This window comes from Mya arenaria, chromosome 4 (genome assembly GCF_026914265.1).
Source record: "Mya arenaria isolate MELC-2E11 chromosome 4, ASM2691426v1".
Taxonomy (NCBI): Eukaryota; Metazoa; Mollusca; class Bivalvia; order Myida; family Myidae; genus Mya; species Mya arenaria.
The window spans coordinates 77486720-77508778 of record NC_069125.1 but is presented as its reverse complement, the minus strand read 5'-3'; the positions used below and the strand labels follow the sequence as shown (position 1 = coordinate 77508778).

General features: G+C 36.1%; 2 protein-coding genes across 2 annotated transcripts; one reads left to right on the top strand and one right to left on the bottom strand.

The window, feature by feature from the left end:
* Window positions 1–322: 322 nt before the first annotated feature.
* Window positions 323–11867, bottom strand: LOC128232861 (ubiquitin carboxyl-terminal hydrolase 30-like). Its single transcript, XM_052946637.1, has 8 exons — window positions 11732–11867; window positions 7169–7339; window positions 6326–6426; window positions 4970–5068; window positions 4642–4842; window positions 4197–4376; window positions 2878–3053; window positions 323–2611 (listed from the first exon to the last, which is right to left on the bottom strand). The coding sequence occupies exons 1-8, from the start codon at window positions 11829–11831 to the stop codon at window positions 2203–2205; spliced, it is 1437 nt and encodes a 478-aa protein (XP_052802597.1). The 5' UTR covers window positions 11832–11867; the 3' UTR covers window positions 323–2202.
* A 3979-nt stretch (window positions 11868–15846) lies between these two features.
* On the top strand, window positions 15847–21936 carry LOC128233056 (rRNA methyltransferase 3, mitochondrial-like). The gene is made up of 5 exons (XM_052946932.1): window positions 15847–16371; window positions 17607–17848; window positions 18091–18249; window positions 19774–19932; window positions 21151–21936. The coding sequence occupies exons 1-5, from the start codon at window positions 15866–15868 to the stop codon at window positions 21648–21650; spliced, it is 1566 nt and encodes a 521-aa protein (XP_052802892.1). The 5' UTR covers window positions 15847–15865; the 3' UTR covers window positions 21651–21936.
* Window positions 21937–22059: the final 123 nt, after the last annotated feature.

The window sequence follows — 22059 nt, the reverse complement described above, 5'->3', positions numbered from 1 at the left end:
GCAAATATGATGATGCATATCATGACCGTAAATATATGATTTTTCATATTTTGTCTTTATATTATCCATGTATTTGTAATATTTTTTTTGAGATTAGCTGAGGTGATTCCTTTGTTATAAATGTGTTGCAAACTTTATACAAGTAGTTATACAACTTTGGACAATCGTTATACAACTATAGCAAATCATTATGTGGTGAATCGTTAGTAATTCGTGGCTAATAAAAAAATAATTCTATGAAATACTCAACTTCTGTCACAATTGTGAACTTATGATGTTATGCTTGTACACTTTAAGCTGTTTTAGAATCAAACAAGATACATGTATTAACAAATTTTATTCATGATTTTCACAAAGCCAGTCAAACCAATGGCAACAATTTAAGTGAAAAAAGGCTGGAAGGGTTTACATGGCACAGTGGCTTTGATTTGTTCAACTTCATAATGAGACAAACAAAAACAAACAAGAGGGCCAAATGGCCCTGAATCGCTCACCTGTCATATATTGCACATTCTTCCATTATATACAAATATTGAAAATCTAAGCCTATGAACACGGGGCGTGGCCAATTTTGACCCCAGGGCTAAAGTTTGAATAATCTTAATAGTGGTCCGATAAACAATGCTTCATACCAAATACCTAAGGCCTTCGCCTTTTGGTTTCGGAGAAGAAGATTTTTTAAGTTTTCATCATATACATATATAAGGAAACCCATGACCGCCCGGGTGGGGCCATTTTTTGACCCCAGGGCCAAAGATTGAACAATATTGGTACAAGTCAACTAGATGATATATCATGCCAAATATCTAAGCTCTTGTCACTACTTGATTTTACGTGTGTATCTATATATGTATATTTGTTATTAATTGTTGTATGTGGCCCATATTGAAAATTGGTATGTGTACTAAATATGTTATCCAGTTTAAATTAAGACGTTACTTGTCTTTGTGATTTCGGAGAAGATTTTTTAAGTTTTCACTATAACACATATAGAGAAAACCCATCAGCCCCGGAGTGTGGCCAATTTTGACCCCAGGGCAATAATTTGAACAAACTTTGTAGAGTTCCACTAGACGATGAATCATGCCAAATATCTAAGTTCTAAGCAACGTAAGTTCAGAGGAGATGATTTTTGAAGTTTTCACTATAAACATATAGAGAAACCCCATGACCCCCCAAGGGGGCAGGGCCAATTTTGACCCCAAGGCCATAATTTGAACAATCTTTGTAGAGGTCCACTAGACGATGAATCATGCCAAATATCTAAGCTCTAGTCCAAGTAAGTTCAGAGGAGAAGATTTTTGAAGTTTTAACTATAAACATATAGAGAATACCCTAACCCCCCGGGGCGGGGCCAATTTTGACCCCAAGGCCATAATTTGAACAAACTTTGTAGAGGTCGACTAGACGATGAATCATGCCAAATATCTAAGCTCTAAGCAACATAAGTTCAGAGGAGATTTTTGATTTTTTTTACTATAAACATATAGAGAAAACCCATGACCACCCAGGGGCGGGGCCAATTTTGACCCCAGGGCCATAATTTGAACAATCTTTGTAGAGGTCCACTAGACGATGAATCATGACAAATATCTAAGCTCTAGTCCAAGTAAGTTCAGAGGAGAAGATTTTTGAAGTTTTAACTATAAACATATCAAGTATACCCATGACCCCCCGGGGCGGGGCCAATTTTGACCCCAGGGCCATAATTTGAACAAACTTTGTAGAGGTCCACTAGACGATGAATCATGACAAATATCTAAGCTCTAGGCCAAGTAAGTTCAGAGGAGAAGATTTTTTAAGTTTTCACTATAAACATATAGAGAAAACCCATGACCCAAGGGCCATAATTTGAACAATCTTGGTAGAGGACCATTTGGTGATCCTACCTACCATATATCAACGGCCTAAGCCTTGTGGTTTGGGAGAAGAAGATTTTTAAAGTTTTTCCTTTTGGTTGCCATGGCAACCAGAGTTCTGCATGGAATTGAATTCTTTGAACAACTTTGATAGAAGACCACCCAAGGAACATCCCTATTAAGTTTTATTAATATTGGCCCAGCGGTTAAGGAGGAGATGTCTTTTAAGTAAATTGTTGACGGACGACGCACGCCGGACAAAAGGCAATCACAAAAGCTCACCTTGTCACAAAGTGACAGGTGAGCTAAAAAGGATATAATTATAATGCTTCATAAAAACCATTCACTGATGTCTTTCATAGAATAGCATGTATGCCTCTGCTGCGAGAACTTCGTCAAATGGAACCACCTTGACAGCATGGTCAGATGTACATAACCACTGTGAACTGTACTTTTCACCACGCTTCTTCACACAACTTCTCCTGTAAGTCACAAAATGTCCGGAAAACACATCCCCCAGATGGACGACCACAGCTGTGAGTATGTATGTGTAGTCCTGTGGCTTGGGACTGTTATGGTTGATGTCAGAGTGCACACTGCCAGCAGGGGCTCTGGGACTAGAGGGCGTTGACTGGAGGAAGAGCCCGTGGGATGAGATTCGGGAGTCGTAGTTCAGCGCCCGTAGCAACGTGACATGACCCGATGTAGGTGAGGTGACGGGAGATGATGTGGGTAATGGCACCACAGTGTTACTGTAAGTGTAAGTAAAAACTGAACATTAGTGGTAATGCTGTACTGTTAAGATAAAAACAGTTAATAAATAATGATAAAACTTAATGCATGGTTGTACATATCGAAATATCAAACAACGATGATCATCCACTCTCTCACAAATAAATTAGTGTTTTTTTTCTATCAAAATGTTATTATTATTAACTGATATCATACTGCTAAACATAGGAAACTGGGAACGTTTAACCGAAAGTTGCAAAAAATAGGAAGAAAGAAATTTACAAACCCAAAAAGAGCTTTTCCTCCAAGTAAGCCGTTCCTAGTGGTGGACTCACACTTGGTGTATACATAGTCGTCGAGGTGCAGGGTCTCAGGGAAGACAACATGCTCATACTTCTTCAGCGGGATCCCACTCTCCAGCCACTGTGTGCGCTGCATGTGAATACATAGGCACTGCGGCAACTGGAACAAGGACACATCATTACAAGTATACATAACAGTCCAGCCACTGTGTGCGCTGCATGTGAATACACAGGCACTGCGGCAACTGGAACAAGGACACATCATTACAAGTATACATAACAGTCCAGCCACTGTGTGCGCTGCATGTGAATACACAGGCACTGCGGCAACTGCAACAAGGACACATCATTACAAGTATACATAACAGTCCAGCCACTGTGTGCGCTGCATGTGAATACACAGGCACTGCGGCAACTGGAACAAGGACACATCATTACAAGTATACAAAACAGTCCAGCCACTGTGTGCGCTGCATGTGAATACACAGGCACTGCGGCAACTGCAACAAGGACACATCATTACAAGTATACATAACAGTCCAGCCACTGTGTGCGCTGCATGTGAATACACAGGCACTGCGGCAACTGGAACAAGGACACATCATTACAAGTATACATAACAGTCCAGCCACTGTGTGCGCTGCATGTGAATACACAGGCACTGCGGCAACTGGAACAAGGACACATCATTACAAGTATACATAACAGTTTTACATTAAAACAATTTATTGATGAATAATTTTCAGCCAAATTTAAACAAAACATAGAACTGAAATATTTATTGATCTAAGAAATTAATACTTGGTTTTACTGGAGATACAGTTCTAGTCAAGATGCCCTAGACAGTCAATGCTCTACTGGGATGATGTTTTGGTTATACACTGAACTCACATTCAGAGGTAAGCAATCAGTGAACCATGTTTTTTCCAAAGGGCAAGAACAACTACAATAATTCACAACTCTCTTTAAAAAAATTGTCTACCTAAGAAAATATCATGTCAGTAAAAAACTTCCGGGTACTAAAATCATACACAGCAATACAAGGGCCATATTCCAGTCATGCATGGGTGGATCTGGCTGGATTAAGAAAGGAACCGAGCTCTCATGGATATCTTACTACTTTATAAGTTTGATTAAGACTAAAGAATGTATCACTTTCACAAGCAATTGATTACAGATTCACGGACGACTGACACTGTGCCATATCACATTTGGCCAATAGAGCTAAAAATCACAATTTATATTTTCAGAAAACATGGCCAGTCATTAGTGAAGTTTATTGATAACAAGGTCAATAAAATACCTTTCCAATAGTGAGCCTTTTGAGACAGGAAGATTTAGGGCTCTCATCTAGGTATCCCTGTACATCGGGATGGTCTTTCTGTTTCTGCGACTGAATCTTCTTGCAACCTGGACATTTCACATCCTGTACTATCTCTGATGTTATAAACTTCTGTAGAAGTGCTTCTAGTTTTATTGATTTCTGAAATTTATAAATTGATCATATATAAAAGAAATATACATAGCATATGTATGAAATATACATGTACAGGGGTTTGAATGTTTACAATGTATACCAGATTATTAAGGAAGATATGTAAGAAGACAACTTCTGTAAAGCAAGTCCTCCTCTAGTTGCATATAATCTGTAATTTCTTGTCATCATAACAACATGAACTTGTGCTAATGAGGAAGAGTTGTTTTAATTCAAATAACTTGTTCAACCTGCATTGTAAAACAAGCTATACCCATGCAGATTTCGGGAATGCTAGGGAGAGAGTGCTGTTGATGTCATATCTGACGGGATGTCGGTACTTGCAGTCCACACACTCCATCTGGCTGGCGATTAGCATGCGGAAGGGGCTGTCTTGCTCTCTGCCCTGTAGCAGGCCCCCAGGATGAGCACCCTCTTCGGGCTCTCCCCCTCCCTCAACTTTTCCAGCCTTCTGCTACAATACACAAGTCACAGTTGTGCACAACTACATTAGTGATTAGATTCTGTACTGGGTTTAAAACTTTTACTTTTAGCCAATAGGAACAGAGTAATGAACAATCTAAATTATGTATCATCCCTACCTGTATAGCATTAAGGTCAAATAACGAGGGGGCCGCTGGAAACCGTGTACTCTCCTCATCTAGTGTTGTTGTGAATACATTAAACAACTCATGGGCATCCTGTTGAACACAAGGCAAGTTAACCAGATTAATGTTATATCAGGCTTTACAAGTGTTATTTATTGTTGGGTGTATAATACATATACATACCATAACATACAAACATATCAGCTATTGAGATGAAGTTGGCATTTTAATTAGGGATGCAAACGAATGGCAAAAGTGATATTCGAATATTCGGTAATTCTTTCGATCGAATATTCAAACACCAAAATGAACCTTTAAGAATTGTAGTAAACTATTATTATTCACTAAAGTAATAGTGGGGGCCCTGTTACCCTTCCTGGTCGTATTCGGTACACGCGACGGACCCTTATTGTTCCACAAATTAGCCTCTGAATTTCCCATTACCAAAATATATCCCAAGAAAAAGCAATATATCTTTAACAAAAAAACAAACCTCTGCGTTCATTTTTGTAAAAAATGCAAAATAAGATCAGGGAATTGCGTTTGTCCCGGTTAAATGACGATATGCGCCAACGTGGGACTTGCAGCCTCGTTCTGGGATTGATGTTTACGAAAAATATTTATAGAAAACGACACCATGTCTAAACGTCGCTTTTGTCTTAGGTATTGTACAACAATACAGGACATATATCCTTAAACGTTAAACCATACACTTTCAGCTAATTTTTGTACCCAAGAGCGTTATATTGAAAACATGGAAACAGTAACTAGCACATGTCCTTCGTATCATCAAGGCGATTTGAGCAATATCGCCAAGCTTGATTAGCAGTGAAGACAAAACATTGGTATAAAGGCCGATCTCTTAAACCCTTAATTGGCATGGTCATTTAAATGTACCCAAAATAATTGGAATGTGTTTTATGTCACTTGTCTAACAGCCAGTAAATGCAAAATTACGGGGACTGTTTATAGTTCCCGGTGATATATCCGATATGACGCGTGTATAGTGTCATCAAGTTCACACCTATGGCATTAGGGGTCGTTGTATAAACAAGACAGACGAAGATGACAGTTGTAGGCAAAAAGTGTATTAATTTATTATTTCAACAAAAACATCGAATATTCGAATACCTATTTTGACATTCGAATACCAAACGTTCGATCGAATATTCGAATATTCGTTTGCATCCCTAATTTTAATGTATATGTTTTGATAGTTTGATGTCCTTTGAGTACTTGTACTTATCGAACTATATTCTACAAGGTGATACATATTTAATGGAATGAGGAGGTCATAAAAATGCTTGAGTAGAAAATGCATGTGAGCAGGAACAGCAGGCAGACACCCACCTGTTGATCATGGGAGATGATCCAGCGGTGTGAACGCAGCGCACCAATGATGTCAGCAGGAGAATGCACGTCATCCACGTCCTCAATTTCATTGTTGATAACTGTAATTCAGAAAGATAAAATCTGTAATGCAGAAGTTTCTATGCATAGTTGCAACATTTACTCAATAAAGAATGCCAAAACAATTTTTACTTAAAAGCATGGCCACATACATAATTATTATGCCTGTTAACAAAACAAAGCTATCTGTAAGATACATATATGTTATACCACCATAACTTTTCAATTATTGTTTTATTTGTAACCTTACAAACAAAGGTTCTCTGTACATTCTTTTTCTTTTAATTTCTTGTACCCTTCTGTGGTTATTACGCGCAATGGGTTTGACATAAATGGAAGATAGACAGATATAGGCTCAACATAAATGGAAGATAGACAGATATAGGCTCAACATAAATGGAAGATAGACAGATATAGGCTCAACATAAATGGAAGATAGACAGATATAGGCTCAACATAAATGGAAGATAGACAGATATAGGCTCAACATAAATGGAAGATAGACAGATATAGGCTCAACATAAATGGAAGATAGACAGAAATAGGCTCAACATAAATGGAAGATAGACAGATATAGGCTCAACATAAATGGAAGATAGACAGATATAGGCTCAACATAAATGGAAGATAGACAGATATAGGCTCAACATAAATGGAAGATAGACAGATATAGGCTCAACATAAATGGAAGATAGACAGATATAGGCTCAACATAAATGGAAGATAGACAAATATATCAGTTCTTCTACAACCACAAAATGGACTTTAGTCTCCATGTTATACCTCTAAGGGAGTGTAGGAGTGGAGGGGCGAGGCATCGCCTCTCAACAGTGCCTCTGTGTTTTTCCATAAAGTCTGTGAGCCAGCTAACAACAGCCGGGGTGGCCGCCCACGACTGCAGGATCACGTTCATGAAGCATGTATTCCCAAGGTTCTCCAGTCCCTTGCATAGCGCTGTCAAATAAGACAAAACAGGTCAGTCTATTCAATTGATGATCCTTCTATAATTTTATAAAAATTACAGACTTAATGATTTAAATGTCAAAGAAGTCGATTCTGTGCTGAGTGGGGAAAAACATGTGTGTAATTATTTGACAAATTACAACTTTGTTGAGTAAAATTACAGTCTAAATAGAATGATATCATTTTTTTGGAAAAGCCATACAGTAAATTAGTAATTAGGTAATATCTTCCACTTCAAGAAGCAACAAGCAATTAGGGTAAATCACTGGGCTAATATGTTTTATATCATTTGGAAAAGGGATTCTAAAAGTCTGAACCATCACCCCCACCCCCACCACCCCCAAAAACACAGGCAAAAAATTACGACTCTAATCATTCCGACACATATAATTATTTTCAAAATTAATTTATTTTGCATATCTTATTATTATTATCTTATAACACCCAAAGGTTCATTAATTTTAGTAGTGAATTCAAATATTTCAGCCATGATTTGGAGGTTCTCACACAAGAATTATTGAATATCATTTTTCCGATCATATGGTATTTTGCAACCAGTCTAGACGCAAACGTGGTTAACATAGTAGTTAGTTAACCAGCTAAGCTTAGAGTAAAATGGGATCATAGGGTAAATTGGACTGCATTCATCTGATGGTTGTAATCTTGTCACTTTTATTAGGGTGTGAATGACAAACCATTACAATTACAATTTTTACTGACTTTGCCTTTTGGATAAAAGGATGAACGAATTTCAGACCGATTTTTGAAATATTTTCTGAAATCTGTCTGGCATGGTCAAATTCAGTCCAGACCGGACAATTTTGTCTTCAGAAGCCTAAAAACAGACGCAGTGTATCAATGATTCAATGTTTATTATTAACAAGTCGAGAGAATATGTAATTGGGGTATATACACACATTTACAAATACAACACTGGTAAGGAACTTACAAGGAACAATGCACATAATGATATAAACGAATAACTTCTGAACAAGAAAATTTCTTTCTTGCTTATCTCAATGGACGCCGAGTTCTGACTAGGGGTCATAAATTCAATAATATCTGAAGTTTTTCCAACACCAATGCAAATCAAGTTTATCCCTCATAGTGAGAGAGTAAAGTGTGTCTAACTCGTTGAATGTACTGTATATTATAATTTGTATTATCTGTTCAAATATGTAGAAGGGCCAATCATGGCATATCTATTTATCAATCATTCGCTTTATGGTCCTACATGCTGAAAGGAATTATGGACCATGAACATTACTGACCAGACATAACAGACCATATTTGGGGACATCATGGACCATCTAGAGAAATGTAACGGACCATGAATTATAATTTTATTCTCCTCATTGTCTTCATATTTTAATATATGTATGTATATGAATGCTCATTTTGATATGACATCTGCCAAATGCCTTCCAACTATTTGTGAAAAATTCTTGTGAAATTCCAAAGAGTCAAAGTTCTTTTTAGAACATTGAATACAACAAACGCAAGACATTGTACTAGATCTTTTCAGTTTATATGATGAAAAAGTTGTGAGGATGTAAGATACAACTCCTGCATTCTTATTTAACACTTTAGCACATAGACAAGTGGCCAAGTCTGACAAGTGGCCAGATTACACCTCCCAGTCAATAGGCAACTTACTAATAAGCAGTCCTTATCTGTATATATAGGCATTTTTGGGGGTATTGGAAAAGAGTAAATTTATAAAGCAATATGACCTTTATATCAATATTACTCCCAATAATTGTGGCTAAATCTTTTTTATGTGTTTATGTTTTTTACAGATAATTTAATTATCTAATAAATGGTGTCAATGATGAAATATTAAATTACTTGATTTTATCTGTCAATGCATTTCCAAGATGGACTTGTGCCATTACTTTGAAATCACATAATTTCATTCAATTGAAGGATAATTTTTTTTTGGATCGATTTAAATTTTATTACCCCTTTCATAAAAAACCTATCTGGATTAAAAAGCCCACCGTTGATTTTAAGACCGGAACCATGCAGAACATGTATGAGGTTCACAGCGAATTTATTCATTGTTTTCTCAGCTTTATTTTTTTATTTCTATTGTTTTAAATCAAAATTAAATCTTAAAATAATTATTTTTTATTTATTTTAATGCTAAAGTGATCTGACAAATTATATTTGATGATTTATTTATCAATTAATTTGGGGGATTTTCCATTATCAGCCTCAAGGTTTTATGTCACAATGGAATATCACACCTGTGTTTGGCAGTATAAATATTTACCTTCTTATTGAATGAGACAATATTTCCACTGGAAATTTAACACCCAAAATGCTTAGCTGTACTTCTATATTATAAACATCTGAGATATTGTTTACAAATAGTCTAAAATAGTAGACATGTTATACAGGATTCTTCTAATCCCTAACGTCTAAACAGGTTTGTGCAAAAACAGGGGGGTTTTGAAAAATATTGAAATTGTATTTAGAGAAGTAGTTTATGTTTGAAATAGATAATAAAGGTTTATATTCATACGTTACCATGTCAGTGCAAAGATATTTTTGCACAAAACAAGCTTTAAATGCATTAAAACACAGGATTTAACTTTCAAATAAAACGAAACTTGATTGACACAGACAACAATTATGCCAATCGTAAAAAATCGGCTTTCTCCGACAAACTTCGAGATAGACCTCGTAAATACAATCATAACAACTAGGCCATCCCCGAGGAGTTCCGATTGTTGTAAAACTGTGAACCGCAGCCTTGCTGGTGCCAGTCAAGTACATAAATCGTTATGTTTTGACAGTATGAAAGAATAAAACACATCAAACTCATAATTATTTGTTGGATATCTTTTATTAGTGTACGGAACTAATATAAAATAACATTATCTCATTTTTTGTTTTTGTTTTATGATATTTTTTGAAGCAATATGCATTTACTGGAATCCTGATTGGAATAACCACTCACTCTTGGTACAAAACAATTTGTATGTGAAGGATTTGCCATATCAAATATCTTTAAAAAATCCACCAACGTATTTGGACTATGTTTACAAATAGAAAAATGCAGAACTGAAATATTAAAATGACTCTTTTGAAATGCGGGGAGTACGTTTACATCCAGTAGACGATAGAGGCGATCAAATGCATATACACGGCTAATGGGCAATGTCAGCCAAACTTGTATACATGCGCTAAAGCCAATCACTTTATTAGTTTTAAAGGTTAAAGAGCGATGTTTGTTTGATGCAATATTTGTAAACCTTTCAACCTGGTAATATTGGTTGCATTTAATAAGTGTTTATTAGTTGTGATCATGGCTCGTAATTATAGGCAGCATGGTACGTTATAAAGTTAAAACAAATTGTAAGTAAAATTATGAATCATGGTCCGTAAATGTCACAAAATATGGTACGGAATGTCCCCAAATATGGTCCGTTATTAGCTACAATAATGAGCGATCAGGGATACTTTTTTTATTATTTTGACATTTCATGTGTATCCCTGTAACGCTACAACTCTCTACCATTTAACACTGGACGAAAGAATATATAGTAATATTATGCATCGATGTTGATTAATAATGATATAATTGTTACAAATGTACCTAACAGTGATCTTAACTGGGTTGGATTTGTCGTTAGAGTCGTTATTTTCACATAAATATACTCTGGGTCACGAAATGAGCGTAGCAGTCCACCATTTTATATACATGTTGATTTTTATCGAATAAATTTGTACCCATCCGTCAATGATGGTTAACCCTGTGCGCAGTCACAGTTATCCTCCCTCTTCTATGTATTGTGCAGAGCAACGCAACAGTGTTCAAAAATGGTGATACCTAATCATCATCATCATCATCATCATCATCATCACGAACATCATCATCATGAACTTCTCCCAACTTGACCCATCAAACACGTTAGCGTTCAGCGCATTGAAATAGTTGCATTTTAATAGTGTTATTTAACCGAGCCTATTAACGACCAAAATATTCGAAATCCTCTACCCCGTTTCATACATGTACACAACCTGTCAGATTTGTCCTAGATTTACAGATTAATGGATACAATCGATGCATGTAAGTGCATTATGGTATCTGAACATGTTTTTTTGGCATAATGACATAAATAAATGTGTGTTTGATAGTAGGCAATGATATTTTCGTAGAAATTTGAATTTATAACAAAGATAATTTAAAAATTGTGGCCGCGAGGATCCTCTGCGCAAGGCCCGTTTGCTACTTTTTGCTGGGATGGTGGACGTCACCAGTCTGCCATAGTCTAAAAATTGTCAAAAGACTGGTTGACGGCCATTTAGGTGGACTAGGTCCGTTATATATGTCCGTAATGTCCTGATACCGCTGAAAGTTTTCAGTATTCAAACCTTTATTTTTTTTTCTCTGTGACGGTCCCCAAAAGACATAAACTGCTGCAGCTACGGCTGTAGACACACCACAAATTAGAAGCAAATTTTTGTCAAACATTGCCTCATTCTGTCAAAACAATGAAGGTCAAGGACGTCTGAGCTTGATTTTTGACAGAAGAAAGTTGAGCCGATCGCGATTCACTAAGAGGATACATACCACCATTTTTTAGCGGTTATGTGATTTTTCAGCGGTTATATGAGGTTGGAAAAACATAGATGAGTTTAAAACACACAGAAGACTCCTGTTCCATTTACCGTACAGTTGCCATTTCCGGTTCTGTTTCTTCTTTCAATAAAACTTGAAAGTATAGTGGGAGTTGGGGACTGTACCATGGACGGGCGACGGACGAAGTGAACCATTAGACTTGTAAGTGAACCACTGTAAGACAAGTAAAAATCGCCTGTTTCTTCTTAGCAAAAAGCGGTAGACAGTCAAGCCTTGAAAGTATTGATATTATGTGCTGCAGCAACATTAGCTGAAATTTAAAGTTTTGTCCTTGTGTATTACACATATTACGCCGTATGTAATATGATTAGATAAACATAATATAATTCCGTTGGCAATTTTTGTGGGCATGGCCACATGATGGGCAACGGAATTATACCGCAGCGACGTGAGGCGAATTGATTCTAATTAATCAGATATTTGATGATGATAAATCTTATGCATAACGGTTCATACTGTGTTTCCAAATGACAAAACTGCAGACATACAATTATATGAATTAGTCATTAATTATCTAATTATTTAGATAATGCTTAAGTCAATGTCATTTCACTGCTACATATATAAACATATATCGCTTTGTTTATTGTGTTCAATCTAGGGGCAGATTCTTGTCATTTTACATTTGCCTGGGATAAAATTCATTGCAAAGTTTCTTTCCCACATTTCCGGTCCAGTCCTCAAAATCTTGCTGACTCAGTTGAATTCATATTCCTATAAAAGAGGCAATACTCGGCGAATAACCTAGGAGTAGAAAATACACAGTCGGGCATGTCGTTCATTTTTAAACGAGAAATATCTGCTAGAGGCCATCTTTCTTTTCCCTATGGCAAGCCGAATGATCTCCTTCCAGAACAACTGACTTCACATGAATTCGTCCCATAAAAAGTCACGGTTGTAACAGAAAGCAGCGTTTATTGATCGAAACACCTCTGTCCAAAGTTTCGGGTGGACACAAAAAGCAATATCAGTTTGCCACAGTTATAAACGTCTTTAAGACCACGTCTGTCCAAAATATCAGGGTGTCGCTATAATTAACATATATAGAAAAACCTCAGCCCAAAATACCAGACTGTCACATTATTCAACTTCTATAGAGCCACTTAAACGTCAATATGATCACCGCTGTCCAGAATATCAGGTTGTCGCATACATCAAGGTGTATAAGACCACCTCTGTCCGTGATATTATGTTGCCACGGTAAGCAACGTTTACAGGGCCACCACTGTTCAGAATGTTAGGTTGTCACAATAAGCAACGTCTAAAAGACCACAAGTGTCTACGATATCTGGTAGTCATAACTTAAGCATCGTCTATAGGAACAACTCTTTTCTAGAATAATAGGGCACCCTTTAAGCAACGTATATATGACCACAGTAAACACCATCTACCAGACCACCTGAAGTAATGTCCATAGGATCATCTATGTCCAGAATAACAAATTGCCGCAGTAAGAAACGTCTATAGGAACACATGTGACAAGAATATCAGGACGGCACGATACGGAACGTCTATATGTCCAACTGCGTCAAAAATACCAAGTTGTCACGGAAAGCAAGATCTTTGGGACAACCTCTGTCCGGAAAACGACTGTGTCAAAGTAAGCACAATATATAGGACCATCCCTGTCCGGAATACCAGGTTGTCACAGTTCTGGTTATTCGGCAATAGGTTATGTAGTTTGTCTCATATCATCAAGCAATGGTATATGGCACACTGTACTCTTGTCACGGTTAAATTTCAAAATTCAGGAAATGGGACATCCGAGTCGAAATATAAACATAATTCCAGAATATTGATCATTAAGTAAGTAAAAACTCAAACGCTACATGTAGTTAGTGAGATTGGTGTTTGCGGCGTGCAGTTTGCTAACGCGAGAAACGTCAACTGAACTCTTTTGTTAACCCGGTTTGACACGGTGCGGGTTGATACAGGTTAGAATATGGTTCATAACGGGGTTATATTTCAAATTTTATTTAAATTGATCAAAAATGAAGAAGTTATAGAAAACTTAAGAAAAATGTACGGAATCGACATGAAATCCAATTTTAGACAAGTGATGTCCAGTCAGAACTTTTTTATGTATATCAAATATTTTTTACGGCTTTGTTGCACACAGTTTAAAGAAAAGTTATAATTAAATCAATTTATATTAAGGCAACATAAGTGGTATATTACAGCTTAAAATCAAAACAACGACATGATACAAGTGTGTGCATCAGATCTAATTGTTATCATATAGGAATTTATACTAAAAAGGATTATATTATACTAGTGTAACGTGTGCGGAGTGTACCGAGCGGCTGTACACTATTTTATCAGATTTATGGCAAACATCTTAAATAAATTACAAAGATAAACCATGTAATAATTTTCCTCAAGGTTACTTAACCTTTTGATAGTATCCAAATGATTGTGATTAAGCTCCAAATAAATAATCACAAACTAATTATAACAGAAGTTTTGTATAAGTAATTTTCCTTTTGGCTAAATGCTTATGATCGACTTATTTAAAATGAGTTTGAAATTCTTTAAATATACTGCTTTGTCGATGATCTCAGTAAATTAACAGAAAGTTGGGCTTTCTTGAATCAAACACAGAAATGTAACTTTCAAAATTAAAATGCTTATCAATTATTAAATACCAGATAGCCGAGCTTTCTTGATATTGCTTTTGTGAACATATACGTATGTAATGTTATCACATAATTGCTTTATAAATCAATATACCTTTGTGTCTTGACCATAATTAGATAGTTTGTAAATGACAAAGGCAAACATGCCGACTCGCCAATAAACTCTTGAAACTCTTGGTAGAAGTACGTTCACTTTCTTTCTTTGCGTGTGCAAGCTATCAATACGCTCCAACTACATCAAACAGGAAAACAGAGCTTTCTCTGAAAGATTGTTGAAGGTTCAACTTGCTATGCCTCAGAGGATAGCTGAGCTCTTCAGTAAGAGCATAGAGGTGTAGGCATTAAATTAACTATCGTATCTTTCAACAACAACCCGGTCCACTCGTCAGCTATTAACTATACAATACGTCAAAGCTGGGCCTTTCGGTGGTTAGTTAATATTTTAGACAAGCAACTATACAAAGTTCAAGTTGATTAATACCAACTATTCATTGTTGTTTACTGTTTGGTAACTGCATCTCGAATGACTGATGGTGTTAGTAGTTTATACTTTTGGAAGCTTTTATCTGTCTTTCGGTTGGCGAGTCGGCACGCGGAATTCGATCTCGAACACTGAAATTTCAACTGCCTATTTCATCATTATATTTTAATATTTTTCTCTAAAATTTTGTTTGGTAATGTATTTGTATAATATTAATATAAAAACAATAAAATAAATGCAGTAGAAGGCGTCTTTCGGTAACTTTCATGCGTCTTTCGGTAATTTTATCCGTCTTTCGGTAAATAATCGTATTTCGGTAAGTCTAGGGACCGGTTTATACTCCGGGTCCCGGCGTGAGCACATTGAAGGGTCCCAGAGTGACAGTTCAACCACCGAACACCTATCCTGGCCAGACTATCTGGCGGGTAACCAGTGCTAGGTGCCTTCACCTCTGCAAGCCGAACTAACAACTTCTGTACATGCCAGTGTCAGTATATCAAATATATTTTAATATCATCGTACCATAACTTCTATTTGAATGATATCAAATGAATGAAAACATATGTATTAAATCGTTTGTACTTCATTGTGGATTTCCTTCTGCAAAATTGGATTTCACTTCTACATGTACTTCGATTACCGCATCTTTTTTAAGTTTCAATAACTTTGTCATTTTTGTTTCACTTGATATCCACTGGATTCCTGTATCACGCCGCAACCGGTTTCACAGACCACACAGTCAAGCGAGCATGCGAATAAAAATGGCAGCCTCCATGCGCAAATTGATGTTTGTCTTGAGGGAAAGCCAATTGCGAAGTTCAATGGTGAGAAGCTATTCAAGACGACAACAGAAGGGAACAAGAGTAACATTAACACCGTCTGAAGATATCCAAAAGTTATCTCAGAAGAAAACAATCATTGATCCTCGTAATAATCCTTTCATTGCGTACAACCCTGTTGATCCTGTTCAAAGAAGTATGACAAAGTTTGCTAACAAAACTTATGCAAATGAGAAAACTAAATCAAATGAAAAGAAAAATGTTCATAGAACAGCAAACGATATTAAGCAACCTGTGGAAGTGGAAGAGGTACAAAAAAATCTGAAACATAAAAAAACATGCAAAAATACACCTGCGAGAAAGCGTGAACACATTGAAATGCAAAACAAACCTAACAGTGATGACCACAGTAAGGAGCGGAATAGAGAGGATGGCGTGGAATACGAATGGCTAGAAAAGGGTGATAGAACATTGAGGTCAGTTTTCAAACTAATTTTCAAACTTAAAGCACAAGGTGCACAAACTGCTAAAATTGTCTATGGGTTTGTTCAAATTTTACACAGCCTTGTTGATTTTTTTTTTAAATGCCAAACACTAAAGTAAAAGTGATAGGATATTGAGGTCAGTTTTCAAAATTAAAGCACAAGGCCGCAAGCCCTGCACTGTTAAAATTATCTATGGGTTTGTTTAATTTTACACAGCAGCCTTGTTGATTTTTATGCCCCCACAAAGTGGCGGCATATAGGGTTGCCCTTGTCCGTACGTACGTCTGTCTGTCTGTACGTATGTACGTCCCGAAGATTGTTTCCGATCTAATTCTTGAAAACCGTTTGTCCAATCCTCACCAAACTTTAAACACATGTTTGTGACCATAATATCTTGATCAAGTTCGATAGTCATGGAAATCACTTTAGTCATTTAGGAGTTACGGCCCTTTTTTGCCAAAAATACTTCAAAAATATATGTTTCCAATCTAATTCTTGAAAAGTATGTGTCCAATCCTCACCAAACTTTACATACATGATTGTGACCATAATATCTTGATCAAGTTCGATAGCCATGGAAATCGCTTTTGTCATTTAGGAGTTACGGCCCTTTATTTGCAAAAAAAGACTTGAAAAATGTGACAAAAAATCGAAGTGGGGGCATCCGTGTCCTATGGACACATTTCTAGTTTTTAAATGCCAAGCGCTAAAGTAAGAATTTGGGCTTGTTCATCTGAAAGCCTAAATTCCATGTGTATGAGGTAACGCTTATTTTTTTTTTAACTAACTTCTTTTCAAAATGGTATAGTAGACCACAGTAAATCTTTTAGCATTCACCAACCATTTAATATTTTTGTGCTTTCTGCTATTGAATACAAAGTTTCAATCTTGTTATCAGTAATTAATATTTTCCGTAAATGCATTATTTAGTAAGTACTTAAAAGGTTTATCAGGCAAAAATGATATTTGTGTATGTATTGCTTTTGAATAAGAGGGTCACTTTAAGCTACATTGCTTTATTTTATTTTTAAGTGTGGAATTGAGCTGAAATCTGGCCTTAAGACAGGCCCAGAAAATACATGAATACATAGCAAATAATAAAGAAATATAATGTGTATTTCAAAAATACTTATGTTGAAAACAGGCTATGACTTTGCTTTGCCTGTTTTATATTTAGATTTTGAAAAAGTTGTGTGTGTTTGTATTTTGAATTTATACCATTTCAGCACCATTCTTGTTCACGCTAAGTCAAAGAAAGGCCTAAGTGAAGGACTTATAGTGATAGAAGGCAAGGAAACTGTGCTCAGAGCTCTCCATCTGGGGGTCAAGCTTAAGTACCTGTTCTTCAGCAGTGCTCAAAAAGTTGATTTTTTGAAATCCATTGATTATTCAGATGCGTCTGTGTACAAAACAAGCTTCAAAGAATTGAAACTCTGGACAGATCTTAAAGACCCTGAAGGCTTTATAGGTAAAGTTTACAAGTTGATTTCAAGTCTATGACTCCATTGGATGAAAAAGGCTATTTTTAGCTCATTTTTTTCGTTGAAAAAGTCTGGGTATTGTGATAGCCTTGTTGCTGTCAACATCATGGTATAAACCTTTAGCTTAGGCCAATTTTTTAAATTATAATTAATTAAAGTTATTATGAGTATTTGTACACATGTTGCCAAATGGTTTATAAGATGGCCGTATACTGTGTATGTGATGTAGGTGTGTTTGAGATGCCAGAGGAGGGGACAGCAATGCAGCATGTGTCTCACACAGTGCCTGTATCTCTCATCTTTGATAGAGTTACGGACCCTGAACAACTCGCTATGCTGCTTAACACTGCAGCAGGAATTGGATGCCAGCAAATCATAGCGACTCGAGGTAAATTTTAAGGGGTTTTGGCTAGTTTTTCTCACATTTGTAGGCACTAGCTTATGTTAAGCATTTATTCTCTGAGCAGAAACTACTGATTTAGTGATCATAGCACTGAGGTCATGAGTTATAATAGATATTTAGCTCCAATGTGGAAAGTTATTCTACTCACCCTAGTATTGTTTGGTTACAGCTGAGAAATAATCAATAATGGACATGAAATTTGTACTTTTGGACTGGAGACGAACAGTGACCTTGACCTTAGACATACTGATCTCAAAATCAATATGGGTTATTTACTAGTCATAACCAACTGGCATACCAAGTAAGAAGTTTATACATGCAAGCCTTCATAAGTTTTTGAGCGGAAACTGTTTTTTTCACCTCAAGGTCACTTCAACCTTGACCTTGAACCTACTGATCTCAAAATCAAAAAGGGTTATCTACTAGTCATGATCAACTAACATACCAAGATAAAAGTTCCTGGGTGCAAGTGTTCTTTAGTTATTGTGCATAAATGGAGGAGACAATAAAATCTCTTTCTTGCATAAAATGCAAATTTTCGCCTTTATTATTTGCTTCAAAAATTCTGGTTAAGATTTTGCATGATGTAAGCACTGGTAATAAATATCTCAGCAACTGCTTGATGTATTCACTATTGCATTGAGATCTTATACAAAAGTTCTCCACCATCAAACCTTGAATAATCAAGTTGAATAACTCTATATTGTATATAATGAAAATGATATCCCTTAATTATTTGTTTAGAAATTCTGATCAAGGTTTTGCATGTAATCACATTTAAGTCAATATCTTAGCAACTGCTTTATATATTGCAATGAAACTTTGGACAGGTGTCTCCAACTATTTAACCTACATAATTAATCCAGTTCAACTGTTGGATAACGCTATTTTGCATATTATGCAAATGATGGCCCTTTATTATTTATTAAAGAAATCTGGTTAAGGTTTTACATGTTAGCAGTCAATATCTCAGCAACTACTCAACATCAATCCCATTAATTATTCAAGTTAGATAACTGTCTTGCTTGTAAAACAAATTTTGCTGCTTTATTGTTGGACTTACGCATATAAACATATAAAAGTAAAAAAAAATCAGCAACTACTTGATATATTGCATTGAAACTTTATATGATCAAGTAAGATAATTCTATCTTTTATTTTATATAATGCAAATTTTGCCCCTTTTTTATTAAACTGAAATTCTGGTTAAGGTTCTGCATGAAGTACACATCATGTACTGAATTGAAACTGCATACAAGGATTCTCAACCATCCATCATGCTTAATTAATCGAGTTAAGATCACTTTGTTTTGCCAATTGTGACCAATGCATGTTAATCAAATCTTTGCTATCCTTAAGGCTTAAACTTAAAAGAGGGGGAATAGTCAAGCATCAAGCTGTCTCTGTGACAGCTCTTGGTAGTTATCTAATTCCATGGCTATTTAGTCTTATACTTAAAGGAGATAGCTTCATGGTTGTTCTTTCAACTCATTCATTCTGAAACTTCAGATTGTTGCAGTATGTGGCATGCAGATGTTTTGCGTCAGTCGGACCTGGCTCCCTTGAGGATACCCACATATTGTGAGGTCCCCTGGAACAAACTGCCGGCCCTTCTGCCTGGTGGAGAGCAGATGAGGGTCCTTGTGGCAGACAGCAGACAGCTCACAGGTGAGCGGAGGAAGTTGTAATTATCAGAAAAGACATTAACATTTATAAATGCATGTCTTATGGATGGTTGTTTCCCTTATTAGCTTGACTATTCGAAGAATAAGGAGAGCTATACTACTCACCCAAGCGTTGGCGTTGGCGTCACACCTTGGTTAAGGTTTTGCGTGCAAGCACACATAGGTTAATATCTCAGCAACTACCTGAGGTATTGCATTTAGACTTGATACAATAGTACTTAACATTCCAAACTACTTAATTAACCAAGTTAGATAACTCTAGTTTGCATTTAATGCAAATAATTGCCCTTTATTATTTGACTTAGAAATTCTGGTTAAGGTTTTGTGTGCAAGCACACATAGGTTAATATCTCAGCAACTACTTGAGGTATTGCATTGAGACTTTATAAAATGGTACTCAACCATCCAATCCACTTAAATAACCAAGTGAGATAACTATAGTTTGCATTTAATTCAAATAATGGCCCCTTTTTCTTTTTTATTTGACAGAAATTCTGGTTAAGGTTTTGCATGTTACCACTTTTAAGTCAATACCTCAGCGAATACATCATGTATTGCATTGAAACTTTACACACAGGCTCCCAACCATTTAACCTTCTTATTTAATCAAGTAAGATAACTCTATCTTTCATATTATATTTATATATTTTTTGCCCCTTTATTATGCGACTTAGAAATTCTGGTTAAGGTCTTGCATGTTAGCACACATTGGATAATATCCCAGCAACTACTTGATGTATTGCATTGATACTTTATACAATGGTATTCAACCACCCAACCTAATTGAATAACCAAGTTAGATAACTGTATTTTGCAAATAATGGCCCTTTATTATTAGACTTAAAAATTCTGGTTAAAATTTTGCATGTAACCACATTTATGTTAATATCTCAGCACATCATGTATTGCAGTGAAATCTAATCTAACAGTGATCCATGCATGTTTCGCCAAAACTTTCCCTACACTGAAAAGCGGCATAATAGTCGAGCGCGCTGTCTCTGTGACAGCTCTTGTTTACAGTCAAACTAGTTCTTATATTTGTAAGTTCATGATGACTTTGGTCATCATTAATTTGGAAACCTTGTGATGTATTTACTGGTTCTTGAATGATGTTTTAATAAAGTTGTTTGTTTCACCTTCTGATCATTATTTAAGGCATTAATAATCTATTACTATAGAAAATAGTTACTGACACTTGCAGGGGGTCATAGGCGCCATATTGAGGGTAGCGTGGACGTTGTGTCACGCCTGGAGGAGCTCTACCAGGAAGGGCTTGAAGAGGACGTCACCACAGATACAACCAGCACTGACAGTACTGACACAGATATACAACACAAGTCAACTATAAACTATAAAGTGAAAAAACGCAAAAGTATATTAGACAGTATTGAGAGTGATGTTTCATACAGTGATGAAACAATGTTAAATTTGTACAATAAGGCACCTTTAAACATTGTGAACAGTTATGACCTGGATGTGCGGCCCGGGGACCATGTTGTGCTTGTGGTGAGTGGAGGGGGCTATCTGGCCCCACAGACCCGCAAGCTGGTGTATGACAGTTACGGTCATTATGTTAGTGTCCCAGGGCAGCAGGCTAGCTTCGCCTTCTCTGTGACAGGCAGCATTATCCTGTATGAACTGGCCAACAAGCTGAGAACAGAGCACAGCCTGCAAAAACAGACTTTTGCTTCTGCCGAATAGATAATGTGTTCATAATGTTAATTTTGGTTTAAAGCTATTTTTTGCTTGTTTTTGTTTAAGCCATTAATTTGTGAATGAATTTCTTCCAAATAAGTTCTGACAAAGAACTTGATTGATATGGAAACATTTGTTTGTAATTGTTCTAAATCCTTAAGGAAATGATAGGACAATATCATTTTCATTCGAAGATATAGTATAACACTTTTTAAAAGACATTTATATTAGGCATATTTCTCCAATTATTATCTTATTTGCTTAAGAATTATATTTGATGTCCAAATCTGTACATCCTGTCTGGGTTTTTTTACTGAATTTAAAAAAAAAGTGTTTGTGTTAATTTTGCATTATTTATTCTAAAACTAGTATGAGTACAGTATATCACAGATACAAATATATCATAATACCTGGT